Consider the following 19,804-nt stretch of genomic DNA (forward strand, 5'->3'; position numbering starts at 1 on the left):
CCACTAGCACTACCATAGTGAAGGTCTCGTCGTAGTCAATTTTGTGGGTCTATGCGTATCCTTTGTCCACTAACTGGGCCTTGTACTGGTTGAACGAACCGTCAACGTTATACTTGGCCTTGTACACCCATATGCAACCATTTAGTTTGCAACGTCGAGGAGGGTCAATGAGGTCCCATGTGTCGTTGGCATCAAGTGCTCGCATCTCTTCCTCCATAGCGGCGCGTCATTCTAGGTCTTTTGTTGTGTCTACATAGCTCTTCAGGTCACGCACTTCTACCACTTTCATCATGTACGCATAATGATACGCCATGTACTCATTATCACCATACCGTTTCACGGGGTTCTTCTGGCGGGTCGATCAGCGCAGTTTTTGCTTTACCGATTTGTTGGCCTTCTTGGCCGACTCAGACTTTGTCTCCGAAGGTCCGTCTTCGTTCTGACTGGAGTCGGATTTGTCCCGATCTAACTCGTCATTGTCGGTGTCGTATTCCGGCATCTTCTTCTTCCCCTTTTCCTTGAGTGTGAACCGTCTCCTCTGTTCCTTACGTGGGAGTGCACAACCGAGTCTTCACTGCTCGTCGGCTCATCATCTTGTTGGTCCTTCCGACTCAGCGCTACATTTGGCCCGTTCAGCTAAAGTGAGATTGGACATCAAATCCTTCTTCATCTTCATCTAGAGTATCAAATCCTTCTTCATCTTCTGCCTAGATCATTTCAGGCTCACTGGCCTCATCCTCTGGAATCGGGTTAGGGTTGGACATCGGAGACAGTAGAGAGTTCCATGATGCTGACTCATCAAATTCGACATCTTGGCTCGCCTGAACTTGTCTTGTTCAAGGCTTATAGCACTTATAACCCTTTTGCTCATGTGAGTAGCCGACAAGGATGCACTTCTCTGACTTCGGCTCCAGCTTTTTCCGCTTCTCATCCGGCACATGCACATATGCAATGCACATATCTTCTGCCTGAAATACAGCTCATGTGCGGACACCTTATACCCGATTCGGTTTAGGATGTAGATAACCGTTTGGACCGCTTCGGCCCAATAGAACTTGGGCATGCTCTTCTCTTCCAGCATTGCCCGTGCCACCTCCACAATTGACCGGTTGTTCCTTTCAGCCACACCATTTTGTGACGGTGTGTATCGGCAGCTGAATTCCCTCCAAACTCCTTTTTGCTGCAAATAATTGTTGAATTGGCCAGAAAATTATTCTTTTCCACCATCTGACTACAAGCACTTGATTTTCCTCTCCATTTCCCGTTCGACAAGACTTTGCAAGTTCCGGAAACAGTTGAAGACTTCACTTTCCTTCTCTATGAGGTAGATCCATGTGTGTCGGTTGTAGTCGTCGATGAAGGGGACGAAATATTGGCTCCCACCAAGACTAACCCTCATTTTACTATCTTCTGACTACATCGAGACTCTGCTCTTGTGGTGGGTCAACTCTTGTAGCGAGCGCGCCAGCACCAGGTACGACTCAATGCCACAGCGGCGGTATGGGACGCCGATCGAGGCTCGAGTCCGTCTCGATCCCTTCGCTCGGGGGTGGTCGGGTGGATCGGCACCCTTCTCTCTCTCGTTTCTTTCTATCTACCTAGATCTATCCTTATCTAATGCTTACTTCAGTACATGTCTCTCCTTTCTATCTATCATTAGTTTATCCTTATCTTAAGCTTACTTTAGTACCTAGATCTCTAATACGGCCATTGTATTTTGGCAATCTGAAAACTACCTATTTCGATTGTAGGTCTTAAAGCCGTTGATAGTTGAAGTGGCCGATCTGCTTGTGCCACAAGTCGATATCCGACTCAACATTTTGTCCTTTTGCAAACAAGGCGGTGCTAACGTCATTGGTGTTGAGGATGAACATCCTCCTATCTCGGCGCCCTTATGCAATGAACTGGCCCTCTTCCTCAATGAAGCACATGAGGTGCGCAAACTGCACCTACATCCCTTGGTCAACAATTTGATTGAACTAGATCAAGTTCTTAGTGATTGTCGAGACGTGTAAAACGTTCATCAACTTTCCCTTTTGTCCGACATGACTTAAAGGGACTTCTCCAACATGAACTATTGGAGGAGTGTCATCTCTGATTTTGACAACTCCTGGTTGCTCTAGCTTTTCCTAAAACGAGAACCACTCTTTGTGGCTCGTCCTATGGTTAGATGCTTTGTAGTCAACGTACCACACTTCCTTCGATCCGGAAGTGGTCTTCTTCATCAATTTCACCTTTCTATTCTTCTGCGTAGTGCGAGCTTTGTCAGCTTCCACATCCGAATCGGCATGCTTCTTTTAGCACTCGCTTTCCCGGTGGCCCTTCTTGCCACAATACCAGCATTACGTGTCGGGCTTTGATTGTCGGTTTCCGATGCCGTTTTGACTCCCCCTGCTTGTGGAAGGTCTGGAACTGCCGTCGGCAATATCTTTGTGCCTCCGGTTGTGCTCTTGCCGGCTGCCGCTATTGCGTGCCAATCCGCCTAGTCCGCCATGACCATGGGGCCGATCCGCTTCTATGTATAACATCTTGATGTTGGTGTGTGTGCTTGTTAACGCACCCGCATGGTTCTCCTCTACTAGGAGCATCGACTATAAGTTGAAAAACAAGGGCATATTCTCCCTTGTACAAACCATCGTCTGGAATGCTCCGACGTTTGAGGCCAAGCCCCCGAGACAGACCTCCACCATCTCATCTTCCTTAACGGTTATGTTGATAGACGCAAGTGCGTCGCAGATGTCTTTGATCCAGACCGTATAGTCGGTCACCAATATGTCCTTCTGTCGGACATTGCTTAACTCATGTCGGAGTTGCAGCTTTCGAGTCGTGGTGCTTGCGGCAAAGACCGTCTTCAACTTTCCCCAAGCTTCCTTTGGCGCCTTGGCGTCCCGGATATGGCTCAACAGCTGATCGCCGACACTAGACGCAAAGTACTACATAACTCTGCTTGTCGCTTGTTCTCAAGTCGGGAAGTCCAGCCTGTCGACATAACTCCAGTAACCATGCCCGAGCAGGTACTGGTGCATCTTGTACGACCAAGATGTACTTAGATTTGTCGAGCTTCTCCATTGGTAGCGAGCTAGCCATTCCTCAGTCCATATTTTTCTTCTGTATGTTCTTTATCGGGTGTTAGGTTTTGTCTTCTTTTTAGAAATGAATCGTCAATCCACAAGAAAAGGAATATGTTGAAATACACAGTTTGGAAACACAAGGAAATAAAAACAGTGTACATAGATTTGACGTTGTCGTGACGTTTCCATGCCATGATAAGAAAATAACCTCTACCAATTTATATGAGTTTATTCAAATCTTTGTAAAAGGTTATATAGAGTGCGAGGCCTCGATGAGTAGGAGCATCTAGGGGTTTAGGTGTCGTGAAGTATTTGCTTCACGATAGAAAAATAAACTAAAATATTGTATTAAATAACATTTGAGAGACTTGAACCCACAACCTCACATACCAAATACAAGGCACATACCATTAGGCTTGGTCATTTGTTCTTTTAAAGTTATATTTTAATGCATACCTTGTACCCTCACATGCATCATATGCATGGGGGCACCTATTTAATGAGGGAAAGGGAAAAGAGTGGGGATAACATGAGACGAGGAATATTATTGTTGTAGGAGGGACAAGCTATATTATTGTACAAGAAACATTTTGTAATCATCTTCAAATATCAATACAAGTTATTTTTGTTTCTCCTCTTTCTTTGACACAAAGCTCGGTGCTTACTTCCCGGATTTGTGATTTTCTTTCCGTTTGCTCTCGTATGCCTAGATCGATGCGACAACGTGGAAACCCTAAAGTGGGAGAACACCACAGAGAATGGAGCTTCACTATACATGCACGCAACAGGTATGCATGTTTCTTAGTATAAATATTTGAGTTCACTTTGAATGAATTCAAGGTGAACAACACGAGTTAATGATATTTGCCCTTAGCTTGTCAATCGTGTCTTTGTAGCACTTTAAGGCTTGTCGATCGAATCCTTGTCGTATCCTTGTAGCTCTGATTCTTCTATCCTTAACAGTTTGTTCACCTTCTTCACTCTCTCCCCCTCTTCGCTAACCACACATCAAAAGCCATGTCTGATACGTCTGATAGCCTACCCCAAATAAGCGCAGCTTTGGAACAACTCCAAGCCAAGAACGCTACCCTTCGTCAATCTTTACTTGAGCTTCAGTCTGCCACATCCTCGGTTACCCCAGCCACCACACTCAACCCACTACCACCATCCCAAGAACCCTACTATGAACCCAAGGTTAGCCTTCCTGATAAGTTCGATGGAACGCATGCACGACTACACGACTTCCTTAATCAAATCCACCTCATCATCTGCCTACAGCCCCGTCGTTACACCACAGGGTTCCACTAGGTCGGTCTCTTGGGGTCGTTGCTAAAGGAACCAACGGAGGCCCCGTCGTCCCTTGGTGGAACGGAGTTTGAACCTACTTTCAGGGAGACGAACCAACACTGAGTTGTGCTCACTAAGATCTATACCGACGTGAACTAGGGAAGTTAAGAGCGATGGAGAACCAAGAAGCAGTCTTAGAGCCACGGATCAACCAAGAAGCCGTTCTAGAGCCACAAATCAATGTGGTGTTATAAATGATTGAAAGAATGATGCAAAACCAAGAACGTGCAACTGCTCTTCAACGAATCGCTCATGCTATGGACAAGCTTGTAGAGAAAATAGGTCTCTTTGAAGGTAAAAATATATCTAAATTCTTACAAGTATATGTTACTGAGCTGGGTAGTAAAAGGGTTCAACCAACATGATGTTCAAATAAATTTTGTGAGGATGGTTGAACTCCCTTTGAGAAATAGAGTCTCGAAACTCGCAACAAGTTCTAATGATTGGGTTGCATTTGAGCAAGCTTTATTAAATGAGTACATGCTTCGTGATACAATCAGAGCGTCAAGGAGGAGTTTCCTGGATTGGGTGGACGAGGACAAGAAGATTTCGGTGATGGAGTTGTTAAAAGTATTTCAAGCTCGGTATAACCAATTAACAATGACTGAAAGGACTGTTTTGGAACCGGAGAAGGTCATATTATTCTTGAAGGCATCAGACCGATCATATCGAGAAAAATTAGTTGCATTCCTTGAAGACTGGACTACACCCATTGGTCTAGTGTCCCATTGGAATCTAATACATAAAGCTTGTAACAGAATCAGCAAAAGAGCCCAATGGTGTGAAGATCTTTCGATTGTCGGGGGTATGAAATATGAAATGAAGACAACCATCAAGGATGATACTGGAGTTCGTCAACTATTTTGAGGGTACCCGTAACAGTGATGGACGATCTTATCAAAGGTATAAAAGATCTTTCATTACATGTTGCAAAGCTACAAGAAGAAAAATACCTCACAACCCCAAAAAGATTATGAAAGAAAATGCATATGGTGTGATAACGTCGACCATTCAAGAGGAGGGTGTGATAACTATCAAGAAGCGATAGAAAGAGGGGTGATATTCTTCAAAGAGGGTAAGATTCATTTTTCTGAAACTCGATTACCTCTCCGAACTAACTTTAGAAGAGGTGGTATGAGAACGATCATCGAAGATGCAAAAATAACTAGGACACAAGTTGTCTATCAACCAACAACTACAGTCATCCATGTTGGTGAAGGAGGATCTGAATCTGAATTTTGGCCGTATATTTTGAAAGTTGCAAGAAAGGGTAAAATCGAGTTTGAAAAGTTGAAGTGTGGAGGTGATGCTGGCCGAAGCAAAACTAGTTAGGAAGACCCGGTGGATGGCCTCTCAGCTTTCGTGAAGGTTGCAACAACCCAAGCCCATGAAGTGATCATGGAAGAGAAATGGAAATGGGCGGAAAATGAAGATAACAAAAAGAGGGAGCTAAGAAGCGCTAAAAAGAGGGAGACAAAAAGTCCAAAAATGGTAAGCCCTGACATTGAAAAAGATAAGGATAAGAAGAGTCCCTCGTTCAAATTATTATCTGATATTGAAGCTTCAACTGATTTTAAAAAAGTATTGGAAGAAAGAATTTTAGATAGCAAAGTGGAACTTTCCTTGAGGGAACTTTTGGGCATAGCTAAAAAGGAATTTCATGAAGCTATAATAGATGGAATTAAAAGAAAACGGCAAAGCATTGAAGCAACTAAAAACCAAGGAAATAAAGTGAAGAAATCAATGGTGGAGGTCATCAAAGGTGAACCAAGCTCTTCCATTGTTGGTACACAAGCTATTGCGACGACAACTTTTGAAGAGAAGCCGAAAGAGCTAAAAAGCTACTATGCTAAGAAACATTGGGCAAGGGCAACAACTGAGACACCCATGACGATTGAAAACCTTGAAGATCCGGTCGTGGCCTTAATTGACCACGACTCAGAAATTAATCTAATTTTTTATGATATTTATAGGAAAGGCGGATGGCCAATGGAAACGAATCATGGGTGGAAGGTAAAATCGGCTAATTCAATGACCGAGAAACTTCATGGAGCTTGCCCAAACATCAAAATCACCATTGGAGATGTGCCAATGGAGCAACATTTCTTTATCCTCGTCATACCTAGTGATTCTTGGTCAACCATATATCACATCTTCTAGGATGGAGACGAAGGTGCTTGAAGATGGCTCGCCATATGCTAGAATTTAGAGTACTGATGGTAAGAGGAGTGTTCCATTTCTTACTATTAGGCAAGGGCATGATAAAAATAAAGAAGAATTACGAATTAATTCCTGTGAGCATGATATGTCATTTTATGAGTCGGATTTTTAAATAGGATCATTGATGGGCAGGGACACAATGGTCCCAAAGCCTTTCTTTCCTTGCAAAAAGTTTTCCAATTAATAAAACAATCAATACTTTCTCTAATACAATGGATGGATTTACCTGTTACTTTGGTGTGGAAAGTCATGCACAAAATAAAGGGAGCAGGAAGATGTTGGATGCATTGTGCACTTCAAGGATGATTGAAAGGGATGGCATAATTTCTGGTATGTTTCTTGAATATTCAGATGTGGATACAGTCAAAATATTAGAAAATTGCTTGAATGAGAAAGAATGTGACAAGAGATTTGTTCATGTAAATTCTGTTGGTATGTCCCTTCATATTGCTGATTTTATTGAAAAAAATGATTGTATAGCTAATAATGAAATAGCTAGCAATAGCTATCATGAAATAACTAATGAAAATAACTAATGAAATAAATAATGAAAATAACTAAAACAAGTAAAAATAGCTATGCAATAATAGTTAACACTAAATATAAAACAATAGACCAAAAGGTCAAGCCTATGGCTATGAATCTACCTATGGAAATTACTGATAACACTAAATAATGTTGCGTTTGAGCCAACATTGCGGGATTCTAAGGATATTGGCCATAAGTTTACAAATGCTACTCTAGATCAACTAAAAATTGGTGAGAATGATTATTTTTTGCCTATTGAAAGACAATGTTTTCGAAATATGGTTGCTAGTCATGGGAAAGCATTTGCATTTGAGTCTAATGAAATTGATTGTGTAGATCCCACAGTTGTGGAACCAATGATTATATTTACAGTTCTGCATATTCCTTGGAATTTAAGGCCTATCCCTGTTCCTCAGGCCCAAATATCGCAAGTAATAGCTTTGCTTAAGGAAAAAATAGAAATGGGTAACTTGGAGCCATCAGATGCCCCCTACTCGAATAAGTGGTTTATTATACCTAAAAAGAACGCTTCATTAAGGTTCATTCAGGATTTACAGCCTATCAATAGGGTTACTATTCGAAATGTCGGTGTTGGACCGATTGTAGATGCCTTTGTAGAAGCTTTCGCAGGAAGAGCTATATATTCTATGTGTGATTTGTATTCAGGGTATGATCAATTTCAACTTGCTATTGATAGTCATGATATAACTACTATAAGAACACCAATTGGATTGATGCGAATGTGTATGTTGCCTCAAGGTTCTACAAATTCAGTGGCACATATTGTGAATGCTATGAATAAAATTTTAAGAGATTTTGTGCCAAAAATAACTATGCCTTTTCTAGATGATGTTCCAATTAAAGGATGCTCGATGAATAAGGATGTAAAACTCATGCCGAACGGATGTAGAAAGTTTGTTGCAGACCACATTGATGCTTGTGAGAATCCTTTCAAGGTTAGAAGAGGTTCATCTTACATTTTCAAGTCAAAAAGCTATGTTTGCTGTTCCCGAAGTTCTGATTGTAGGGCACATGTGTGGACCTTACGGAAGAAAGCCATCCCCAATTAAGGTAAATGCAATTCAAAATCTAAAGGATGATTGTAAATCTCTAACAGAAGTGCGTACGTTTTTGGGTGCTTGTGTGTTTTACCGAATTTGGATTCCACATTTCACACATGTGGTTGATCCGCTTTATGGGTTGCTTAAGAAGAATTCAAGTTTCCTTTGGACTAATGTACATACAGATGCAATTCGCCAACTAAAGGAAATGTTGTTGAATGCCCCTGTTTTACAAAAGGCTAGGTATGATAGTGAACACCCCATCATTGTTATTGTGGATACAAGTCCAATCAGGATCAGGTGGGTTGTTAGCCAAAAAGAGAAGGATGGGTTGAGATACGCAGTTCAATTTGGTGCAAAAATCTTAACAGAACGCCAAAGAGCTTACCTGCAGATTAAAAGAGAGTTATGGGGTATGTTAACAACTATTAAAACATATCGTGAATACTTAATCGGTGCAAAAATTATGGTTGAAACATATTGTCGTCCATTGCTAGGAATGATTTCAAGTTGTGAAACATTTGATATAGCTATGCTTAGATGGATTGCTTACATACAATCACTATGTCCTGAAATCAAGCACATTGCAGGAACGGATAACCCATTTGCCGATATGCTCTCAAGAGCGAGGTTTAAAGGTAAAAATACTATGGTAATGATTGATGAAGAAGATGAGAGTTTTGATTTCTTTTCCATAAATTATAACTTGAAGGGGTCATGTGATTTGGATGTTCATGTTATTCTTCGTGAATTTGAGTACGAGGGGGAGATGTTACAAATTGGAAAATACTTGAGTATTCATGTGAAAGATGGAACATGGTCAAGGGAGCTATTTTATAAAATAAGAAAGAAATCTTATAAAAAAATTCTTCATGAGGGATATCTTTGGAGACATCCAAAAGTTGTGAAAGGTATTCCGCAAAGAGTTGTTGGAAGAATGGAAGAACAACAAAAACTAATATTTGAATTTCATGATACTTTACGGGTAGGTCATCATGGAGTTTGGGCCACCTACTTGAAATTAAAAGAGAAGTTTTGGTAGGCTGGAATGTACAATGATGTTGCAGAGTATTTACAATCGTGTGAGAACTGCCAAATGTATTTGAATATTCGACATCGTGATGGGTTGCAACCTACTTATTCTTTATCTTTACATTATAAATCGGTTGTGGATATTGTAATGATGCTTGTAGGGGTTTAGGCAAATCAGATATCTTGTATTGGCAAGAGAAGATTTGACAAATCAAGTGGAAGGCCAACCCCTACGCCAAAAAACCACTTCAACTATTTGTAAGTTCCTTCTTGAAGATGTGATATGTAGGTACGGGTGCATTGGGAAGATTGTTGCAGACAAAGGAGAACTAGATTCTAACGAAGCTGAACAATTTAATTGTTTCAAGAATGGGAATTCAACTATCCTTAAATACGGCATAAAACTTTGAAGCTAATGGGAAGGCTGAGTGTGGACATAGCCCTATAGTAAAAGCTTTGGTGAAAGCTTGTGATGGCAAGATAGCTAACTGGCCTCATCTGTTACCGTATGCACTATGGGCTACCCACACTACTCACAGTTCCGTGACTGGCTTTATGCCATCAGAATTGATACTTGGTCAAAAGCCAATTATGCCAGTAGAGCAATCGGTATTTTCCTGGGTTGCCTTGCCATGGGCAGATGAAATGAGTCGAGAAGATTTGGTTGCTCTTAGAATAAGACAACTAGAAAGAAGGGATGAAGATGTTCAAATAGCTACGGAAATGATGAAACATTGTCGACTACGGAACAAAGACAGATTTGATAAAACCCATCGCCTTCGACCAAGAAAGCTCCAAGAAGGTGTTTGGGTCATAGTTTATGATAGCAGCTTGGATAACCAACATAGTACTTCTCATAAATTTGCCAAAAGATGGTTCGGGCCATATATCATTAGACAAGTGAACAAAAATGCAACTTATTTCCTAACTGAAATGGATGGAGTTGCTTTAAAGTTACCAATTGCAGGAAAGCTAATTAAGCTATTCAAGAGAAGGGAAGATCAAAGCACCAACTTCCTCAACGAAGATGACATCTATGAAGCTGAAGAAGGAGACATTCATTGGCGCATGCCAGGGGATGTGTAGGGCTAGAGGGGGAGGATATCGTGACGTTTCCATGCCATGATGAGAAAATTGTTGGGAATTCGGTCCCTCCGGATGGGATCCGGATGAGAACCGGACAAGTCGGATCGGACGAGCCGGAAGAAGGAACCAGATCTAGAAGGGTTCCAGATGAGACCCGGAACCCGGATCGAGTGAATCTGGTGCAAACCGGATCCAAGGACATATGTGTAAATATGTTTCATGGTGAGCCCATCAAGGCTATATTGGTAAATAGCCCTAAAGTCAAATAACTATAAATATGACTTAGAGCAATCACTTTATGTAAGAGAGGTGGTTATTGTTAGATGTTGTATATTGTTGTATACAAAGAGTGAGAGTGAGAGAGAAATAGAGATATATACAGAACTAGTTTTCTGTTTGTAACCACCATTGGCGATGACATAGAGCTCGAGGTCGTTGCCTCTGAGTCTCACTTTGTACTCCTCCTCTCATAGTGATAGTTGGAGTCTGTGGGCTCCTATAGTTTTTCCCGTTTATGGTTTTCCACGTAAACATCATGTGTCATCTCGGTTTTAGTTTGTTCTCTTCTATTCCTTGTTGAAGACTCGGTTCTGGCCAAGCGTTATTTCCGTACAAACTAGTATCAGATCTTACAAGGGAATGGAAGAATCATTCGGCAGCATGTTCAAGCTCACCGGCTCCAATTACCCAGTGTGGAAGTCGAAGATGAGGGACACGCTCGTGGTAAAGATCTCTGGCTGCTGGTACAATTCGGAGACAAGGAATCAGACAAGATCAATGCCACGACATGGGAGGTGATGCACATGAAGGCAACGACGTACATCCGGTGCTTCATCGACACGAACCTCTATAACAACTTCAATGAAGAAAGAAAAGCTCATGTGCTCTGGGAGAAAATCGGCACCATGTTGGAGAGTAAACACGTCGTAAATTAGGTTTCGGTATTCCGGAAGTTAGTGAGACTCCGGTACTAGGACGGATCCAGCATGGCGAAGCACATGAACGCATTTCAAGGCCACATAAACCAAAAAACTTCGTTCGAAGTACCTCTCGCCGAACAGGTACTTGTATTGCTCCTGCTCGGTTCCCTCCCAAATAGTTGGGAGATGATGGTTGTCACTTTGGGCAGCGTCGAGCCAAAAGGAAAGCAGTTGTCCCTAGCAAGGGTAAAATAAAGCTTGCTAGATGAAGAAGCTCGCCAAAAGGACAAGGAGTCCAAAACTGATCCGAAGGCCTTGGTCACAAAAGATGACCATATCCGGGGAAGAGGCCGGTATCGAAGTCCCCAAAACTGGGACAAATCGGGGACGAGGTTGAAGTCAAGGGGAAGGCATACTTGCTTTTATCGCGGAAAGTCAGGGCATTTCCAGAAGAATTACCGAAACTTCCGGAAATCCAAAGGGGGAGCAGACAAACCAGAACCGAAGAAGATTTCGGAGAGAAGAGGAACATCGGCGATCGCGACAAGTGAAGAAGAACTGATGCTCAGTACTGAGGGGAATGAGGTAAACCTTGTCGGCGACGAGACAACGTGGGTGTCGATTCTGGAGCATCGTTCCATCTAACACCAGACCGGAAATTCTTCTCATCCTACACAACCGGAGATCACAGTTGTGTCCGAATGGGGAATGAAGGTACCTGCTAAATCATCGGCATAGGACATGTGTGGTTGACGACATCAACCGGGTGCAAGCTGCTGCTGAAGGATGTCCGACACATTCCGGAGGTTCGGTTGAACCTTATATCAGCCGCTGAAGGCTACATAGGTAGCAACCGGAACGGAGTCATGAAATTCAGCAAAGGAAGCCTGATTGTGACTCGAGCCTGGACGATCAACACGATGTATCTGATGCATGCCCGGATATGTCGGGAAGAAGTGAACATAGCATCTGACATTGCCGGTGAGCTGTGGCACAAGAGACTGTGTCATATGAGCCAGAAGGGGATGAGAAGACTTGCCAAAAACAACCTAATTCCGGAGGTGAAAGACGTGCATCTTGAGAAGTGCACCGATTCCTTGGCCGGCAAGCAAAACCGAACTCCTTCCAGTCAAGACCATTGATGATACGGAATGTACCGTTGTTGTTAAAAAACATGTAGTTTATAAATAGAGTACGTCTTAGAATACCCACACGTATTCTACCTTTTGGAACTGCCATTTTTTGTAAGCCTAAATTTCTAAATAATTTAAAATTTAATTTTCTAGGGCTTTTTTTAATAATGAAAAAAACAATTTGGGGGTTTTTGTAACGAGTGTTACAGTGTTTGCATTTTGTAGACACTAGGTTTTTACACAAGTACATGGAAGCTGCTTAAACGAAATCCAAACTGTGAAGCTATGAATCCCTTCTTCTTCCTCCTCCCTTTCTTCCCTTTTAAGAGCTCAATGTACATACTACAAGTAACAAGGTATATTCTCCTTCGTTGATTTCCTTCTTTCTTCTTAAAAAATTCTTGAAATCTAACAACCTCCTAGTTTGCGGTTAACTCAAGAGAGATCAATTCCTGTCGATTGAGGGATATATTTCTACTTGATTCTTCCTATTGGAACTTCTATCGATTTTGATCTAAAAGTGAACTTATTTAGGAGAAAATTTGCTTTTTTCCTTCTCCCTACATGTAATGAAAATTTTGAAGAGTCATCCATCTACTAATTATCTGATGTGACTCCATTAATCTTCAATTCATTACCTGCAATTTCGATATATATTATAGGAAATTATCTCTTTATTCACCCGTTTTAGTTTTTGATGTTCTTGAAAATGTTAATTCTTTGGAAGGCATGCATATTGGATGGGCTTAATTAGGGATTCCTCTCCCTAATTTAGTGACTTTTTTCCTGTCAAAATGCTTCAAGTTCTGTTGATTAACTGATTTTCATTCATAATTGAGGAGAAATTGCTTCTAAACTTAGATGTAAGTAAGGAGGAATTTCCTTTCTTTCCATTGATCTTGTATGATTAAGCAGTAAATTGGAATAAATTAGGAAGAAATAATGGGTAAAAGCATGCGAGTGGAAACACTATTATAGCTAATTAGCTACTAAAATGGTCATATCTAATTAGCTATTTGTTTAGCTAGTCTTTTTTGTGGGAAAATCAAATATTTGAAAAACTAATTTATGAAAAAACTTAAATATTTGAACTTCTGTTTCAGACGTAGTGGAACTTGGGGAATAGCACCATCATCTATTTAGCCTAAGTCTGATTTTGAACGCAAATGGAGTACTCAGAGCACGAACGCAGACGTAGCTCCCGCAACAGCAGAAAATCAACATTACAGATTGAGAGCTACAACACAGAACCCGCTCGATCATCGTCCAGGTATGTTTCAGTTACAAAAACCCAAAACATTTGTTTTTTCTTTTTGACTACTATCTGAACTTTGGTGCTGATTCATATTTCCCCAAAATCGAATAGGGCGAAGTCCTTAGAGTCCCATACAAGGATGTCTCGCAAATCGGGGAGTAGCAACAGGTGTGTTTATATTACTTTTTTTGTGTTTAATCCTGTCTTTAGTGATGATTGGGGTTTCTGATTGAAATTTCTAATTAGGGTTTTTGTTTATAAATTTCTGATTAGAATTTTTTATTAGGGTTTGTGATTGAAATTTCTGATTAGGGTTTCTGATTGAAATTTCTTATTAGGGTTTTTGATTATAAATTCCTGATTAGAATTTCTTAATAGGGTTTTTGTTTATAAATTTCTGTTTAGGATTTCTAATTTTTTATTAGGGTTTTTGATTATAAATTTCTGATTAGAATTTCTGAATAAGGTTTCTGGTTACAAACTTCTGATTACAGATTTTGATTAGGGTTTTTGATTTCAAACTTCTGATTACAGATTTTGATTAGGGTTTCTGATTTCAAATTTCTGAATACAAATTATGATTAGGGTTTCTGATTTGCTAAGTTAAAGATTTTGCACCATTTTTGTTGTTGTTGATCGGGGTTTCTGATTCTCACATATTCTGATTTTGCACTATTTCTGATTTCTAAAATGATATTTCAGATGGCTCGTTCCTCCGTATACGAGAGTGCTAAACCTCGCAAAATTTTGTGAGACAAAGGAAAGGAGGACTTCCACAACACCTATGGTCTGTCACTCGAGGGTGTTGACCCTGCTGTCCTAAGTGATAAATTGATCAGTGATGTAGACTGGATGGCAGTATATACAGTGCCTAGAGTCAAAGGCAAGGTCAAGTTGAAGCATGTACAAGCCGACTTGTACGATGACTGCATGAGACTGCACCAGAAAGTTCATCAGGAGATCCCAGTCAACAATGAGTTCTCAGTTTCATTTGCTAGAGCATTTGCATATGAGTACTGCAAAACAGCGAAGGAATCCAGAGACCCTGAAATGTATAGGGTAGCTTGGGCAGTCTATGGTGAGGCATCGGTAAAAAGATGCCGAAAGATGGGGACCTTGGCACAAAAAATAGACAGATTTGGGAGCATGGCAGCTGTTGATGCAACTGCCGACTCCCAGCAAGACCAGGGGCATACACCACACGGATACCCAAGGAAAGCCAATGTCGATGATACAGGTGAGACATTGGTTAGCTATATGCTAAAAAATGTCCATGAAGCCTGTGAGACATTGGCATTCTTTAAGACTGATTTAGAGAAAGCCACAATGGCTTCTGCAATGGAGAGCAAAGTTACTTTCGTTGTTACAACGATTAGAAATAAGATTCAGGTAACTATTGTTTTGCTGGTATGTGATTGTGTTATAAATAACTTTAAGGGTAAAATGTGCCAATCAAGCATTATTTGGAATAGGTTGCGCAACAGGAGCTTGAATTATAGGGGCCACTAGATCCCCAGCGTAAAATACAACTGCAAATAGAGATCCAGGTTCTTTCAATGAACCTGGACCTTCTAGGTGTAAATACTGTTGCAAATTACAATTTGGATAAGCTTCAAGTAAGTTAACGATTCTTGAGCAAAGTTGGTGTATCTTTCAACAACAGGAATAATTAATCGGTAAATTTCTCTGTTGCGTTGAAGGAACAATACATTCATCAAGAACAGGTAGTTAGCTGCCTTAAGAAGCAGCTACATTTTGTGGAGGGAATGGTAAGGACCAAACAGGATTTGGACCTGAACATTCTTGCTCCCTTACCAAATGAAGCAGAACCAGAAAATGATTTATTGACAGTTCAAGCACGTTGCATCGCTTGCGGGTTAGGTGTGGAGGACAAAACTGCGTCTTTGTTGGTTCAACTACAACCATGCAACCACACATACCATCTGCTTTGTTTTCAACATGCCTGTCGAATTGCTGCATTCTGTTTGGGAGATTGCAGTACAGCTCTACCAAATGAGTGGAGAAAACTAACAGGTATACCATACTATAGCTAATAAGCTTAGTCTTTTCTAATTAGCTATCTTACTAGCTAATTAGCTACTGGCAGCTAATGAGCTACTAGCTAATTAGCTATCCTAGTAGCTAATTAGCTATGGTACTAGCTAATTAGCTAGTACCATAGTTGTGTAAAAAAGCTAATTAGCTATCCTACTAGCTAATTAGCTACTAGCAACTAATTAGCTATCCTAGTAGCTAATTAGCTATTGCCATAGTTGTGTAAAGTAGCTAATAAGCTATCCTAGTAGCTAATTAGCTATCCTAGTAGCTAATTAGCTATGGTACTAGCTAATTAGCTAGTACCATAGTTGTGTAAAAAAGCTAATTAGCTATCCTACTAGCTAATTAGCTACTGGCAACTAATTAGCTATCCTAGTAGCTAATTAGCTATCCTAGTAGCTAATTAGCTATCATAGTAGTTAATTAGCTACTAGCAACTAATTAGCTATCCTAGTAGCTAATTAGCTATCATAGTAGTTAATTAGCTACTAGCAACTAATTAGCTATCCTACTAGCTAATTAGCTATCATAGTAGCTAATTAGCTATTGCCATAGTTGTGTAAAGTAGCTAATAAGCTATCCTAGTAGCTAATTAGCTACTGGCAGCTAATTAGCTATCCTAGTAGCTAATTAGCTACTGGCAGCTAATTAGCTATCCTAGTAGCTAATTAGCTACTGGCAGCTAATTAGCTATCCTAGTAGCTAATAAGCTATCCTAGCTACTACATAGTTGAGAAAGTAGCTAATTAGCTTTCATTGTAGCTAATTAGCTATCCTACTAGCTAATTAGTTATCGTAGCTACTACCATAGTTAGTAAAGTAGCTAATTAGCTATCCTAGCTACTACCATAGTTAGTAAAGTAGCTAATTAGCTATCCTAGCTACTACCATAGTTGAGTAAAGTAGCTAATTAGTTATCCTAGCTACTACCATAGTTGAGTAAAGTAGCTAATTAGCTATCCTAGCTACTACCATAGTTGAGTAAAGTAGCATAGTAGCTAATTAGCTATCCTAGTAGCTAATTAGCTATCCTAGCTACTACCATAGTTGAGTAAAGTAGCATAGTAGCTAATTAGCTATCCTAGTAGCTAATTAGCTATCCTAGCTACTACCATAGTTGAGTAAAGTAGCTAATTAGCTAGCTATCCTAGCTACTACCATAGTTGAGTAAACTAGCTAATTAGCTAGCTATCCTAGCTACCACCATAGTTGAGTAAAGTAGCTAATTAGCTACCATAGTAGCTAATTAGCTAGCTATCCTAGCTACTACCATAGTTGAGTAAAGTAGCTTATTAGCTACCATAGTAGCTAATTAGTTATCCTAGCTACTACCATAGTTGAGTAAAGTAGCTAATTAGTTAGCTATCCTAGCTACTACCATAGTTGAGTAAAGTAGCTAATTAGCTACCATAGTAGCTAATTAGCTATCCTAGCTACTACCATAGTTGAGTAAAGTAGCTAATTAGCTACCATAGTAGCTAATTAGCTATCCTAGCTACTACCATAGTTGAGTAAAGTAGCTAATTAGCTATCGTACTAGCTAATTAGCTATCCTAATTAGCTATCATACTTGCTAATTAGCTATCGTACTAGCTAATTAGCTATCCTAATTATCTATCGTACTAGCTAATTAGTTATCCTAGCTTCTACCATAGTTTAGTAAAGTAGTTAATTAGCTATCCTAAATAGCTGCCATGTTATTGTAGAATCTTGTGGATTAAGGACGGCACATGATGTGTCTGGTGTTGATGACGTTGCAACAGATGAGGATATTGCTGCCAACGTGGCTGAAAGTAAGAGTCCTGCTATCACATCTCCTTCAGATCAGCTCCACCCTATTCTTTTGGAACAGTGTACTGAATTAGATAACGATGTGAAATGCCATGAAATAGTGGAAACAACATGTAAAACTGAGGTTCACAACAACAGTGTTTATGAACACTTGATGCAACATTTCTTCGAATCTCAAGACCTTGATTCCACCCCATCGAGCCCAACTACTGAAAATGTCCAAACAGATCCCTCTGTACTTGAAAAGCTAGTTCAAGAAACGACTGATGTGCAATTAGCTGCTGAGGCGATGGGAAGGTTATCGGAGGAGGACACACTTGCGCATTGGGTGAAAGAAGCAAGGCTAAAATGGGGAACCGACCAGAAAAAGGTTGAAGAAGGGGCCACGATCGGGAACAAGACCAGTTACTCGGTCAAGGGGCCCAGACGTAGTGGAGCGAAATACTGTTTAGTTGGATATGATTGTTAGCTTAGGGATTTTGCTAGGGTTTTATGAAGTTTTACTATCCTGTTGGACAAGTAAAACCTCAGATTGGTTGTTGCTTGATCCACATTATGTAATGGAACTCTATGATATTTTTCCAAGATAATTTGAAGAGTGTTGTTCTATGACTGAAACTCTTTGATGTTCAGGATATTGTTTTGTGAGACTGTTAGTTACTTTGCGAGTGTGAATATGTTGGTGTTTTCTGATGTTGCAGAGTCTAAAGGGTTTGATTCTATTGCTCGTAAGGCCAATGGCAGTGTGGATACTGTTGATGTTGCGGCATGTTTAAAGGGCCCCATCTTGAAAGTAGATGTAGCAACTAACACAAGTGATCTGGTCACACAAGTTGATCAAGCATGTTGCACGGATGACTTGGTGTTGCAGGTAGATGCAACATGTAGCACGGATGACTTGGTGTTGCAGGTAGATGCAGCATGTAGCACGGATGACTTGGTGTTGCAGGTAGATGCAACATGTGATACCAGTGAATTGATATCGAGCAGATCAGTAGCTACATGCACCGAGGTAATCCAAGGATTGATAACTAAGTCGACAAAACAAGAGCATCAGAATGTGAAGCCAGGCCCAACACAGTCGACTAGGGGTTTGAAGAGGAAAAGGACGCCAGTTGTGTCGGCCGAACCTGAGCTGATTGGGATTAATCGTATCCTACCAGAAAATGGTGTAACAGCGGCTCAGTTTCAGGAATGGAAACCTAAACCACTAGAAGTCGAAAGAAGAGCCTTGATCTTGGAGCTTGATAAAGTCTTGATGAGTGTGAGATATATGCAACCAAGGAGGGACGCTAATCAGTTTCTAGAGTGGGGTGTGCAATACTTTGATTTGTTTATTTGGAGTGAAAAACCAAAATCAGATGTGTGGAAGTGTTTGGCAAGATTCTTCCCAAAATGGCGAAGTCATTTTAAAGGTCAATGGGCACGAGAAAATTGTGAGCAAATGGAAGCTGCAAGATTCAAGAGACTTTCTGATTTTTGGGCTACTTGGCCTGAATATAATGCCGACAATACATTGATTTTGGATACAGAACATTTCCGGCACTACTTCAATATTCGGAGATGCTGTCTCATTCTACCCGAGGAAATGCCTGAACAGTACTTGGTGCAAACAGTGAGCTGCCAACTAGGTGCATGGTTGTGGACTCCATACCGAGCTCGATATGTGGATAATATATGTAGACTCGTTCCACTGACTAGCAAGAGCTTAGCTGTTTATAGGAGCTTTGTAGACATTTCCAATGGTAATTTATAAATATGTAAAGAGATGACATTATTCAATGAAGAATTTAATTACTTGTTCCCACTGTACTTATCTACTGTGTAATTTGAGGAATATGTTGCAGATTGTTGATTTCATGCTATTGATGACTATTTAGCTATTGACAGCTAATTAGCTGCATTTGTATAGCTAATTAGCTACTAATGACTATTTCGCTCTAACTTATAACTTAAAACTTAACAAAAAAGACATGATTTTATTGAGAAAGAAGCACAGAAAGCAGACTGTATACAAGAAATTGATTCCAAACGAATTTATTTAACTGTTTTCGCGAAATACATGTTTGTTTTACAAGAGAACATGGTAAGTGCTACTTGTAGCTACAAATTCCATGGCATACTATTGTAAATACATTCATACACATTAGCACCAACAGTGTATAAAGCTGAGCAGCTATTGTATTCTGACATTGGGACGTTGATGCACCTGACCAAATGAGAGTACATCTATGCTATTGGTTTGTCTTCTAATAGCCTGTACACATATTCGTAGCCATCTAGTTTTGCATAAAAAATGCCT

General features: G+C 40.4%; 1 protein-coding gene across 1 annotated transcript; it reads left to right on the forward strand.

Moving 5' to 3' along the window:
- The first annotated feature begins 5,816 nt into the window (after positions 1-5,816).
- On the forward strand, positions 5,817-10,345 carry LOC147852469 (uncharacterized). Its single transcript, XM_087333913.1, has 7 exons — positions 5,817-6,281; positions 6,392-6,431; positions 6,990-7,070; positions 7,383-8,079; positions 8,123-9,265; positions 9,549-9,619; positions 9,672-10,345. Exons 1-7 carry the CDS (start codon positions 5,817-5,819, stop codon positions 10,343-10,345), a joined length of 3,171 nt encoding a protein of 1,056 aa, XP_087190039.1.
- Positions 10,346-19,804: the final 9,459 nt, after the last annotated feature.

This window comes from Azolla caroliniana, unplaced genomic scaffold, assembly GCF_043228905.1.
Source record: "Azolla caroliniana isolate FFs.n. ecotype wild unplaced genomic scaffold, voAzoCaro1.0.p SCAF_18, whole genome shotgun sequence".
In the NCBI taxonomy this organism is placed as follows: Eukaryota; Viridiplantae; Streptophyta; class Polypodiopsida; order Salviniales; family Salviniaceae; genus Azolla; species Azolla caroliniana.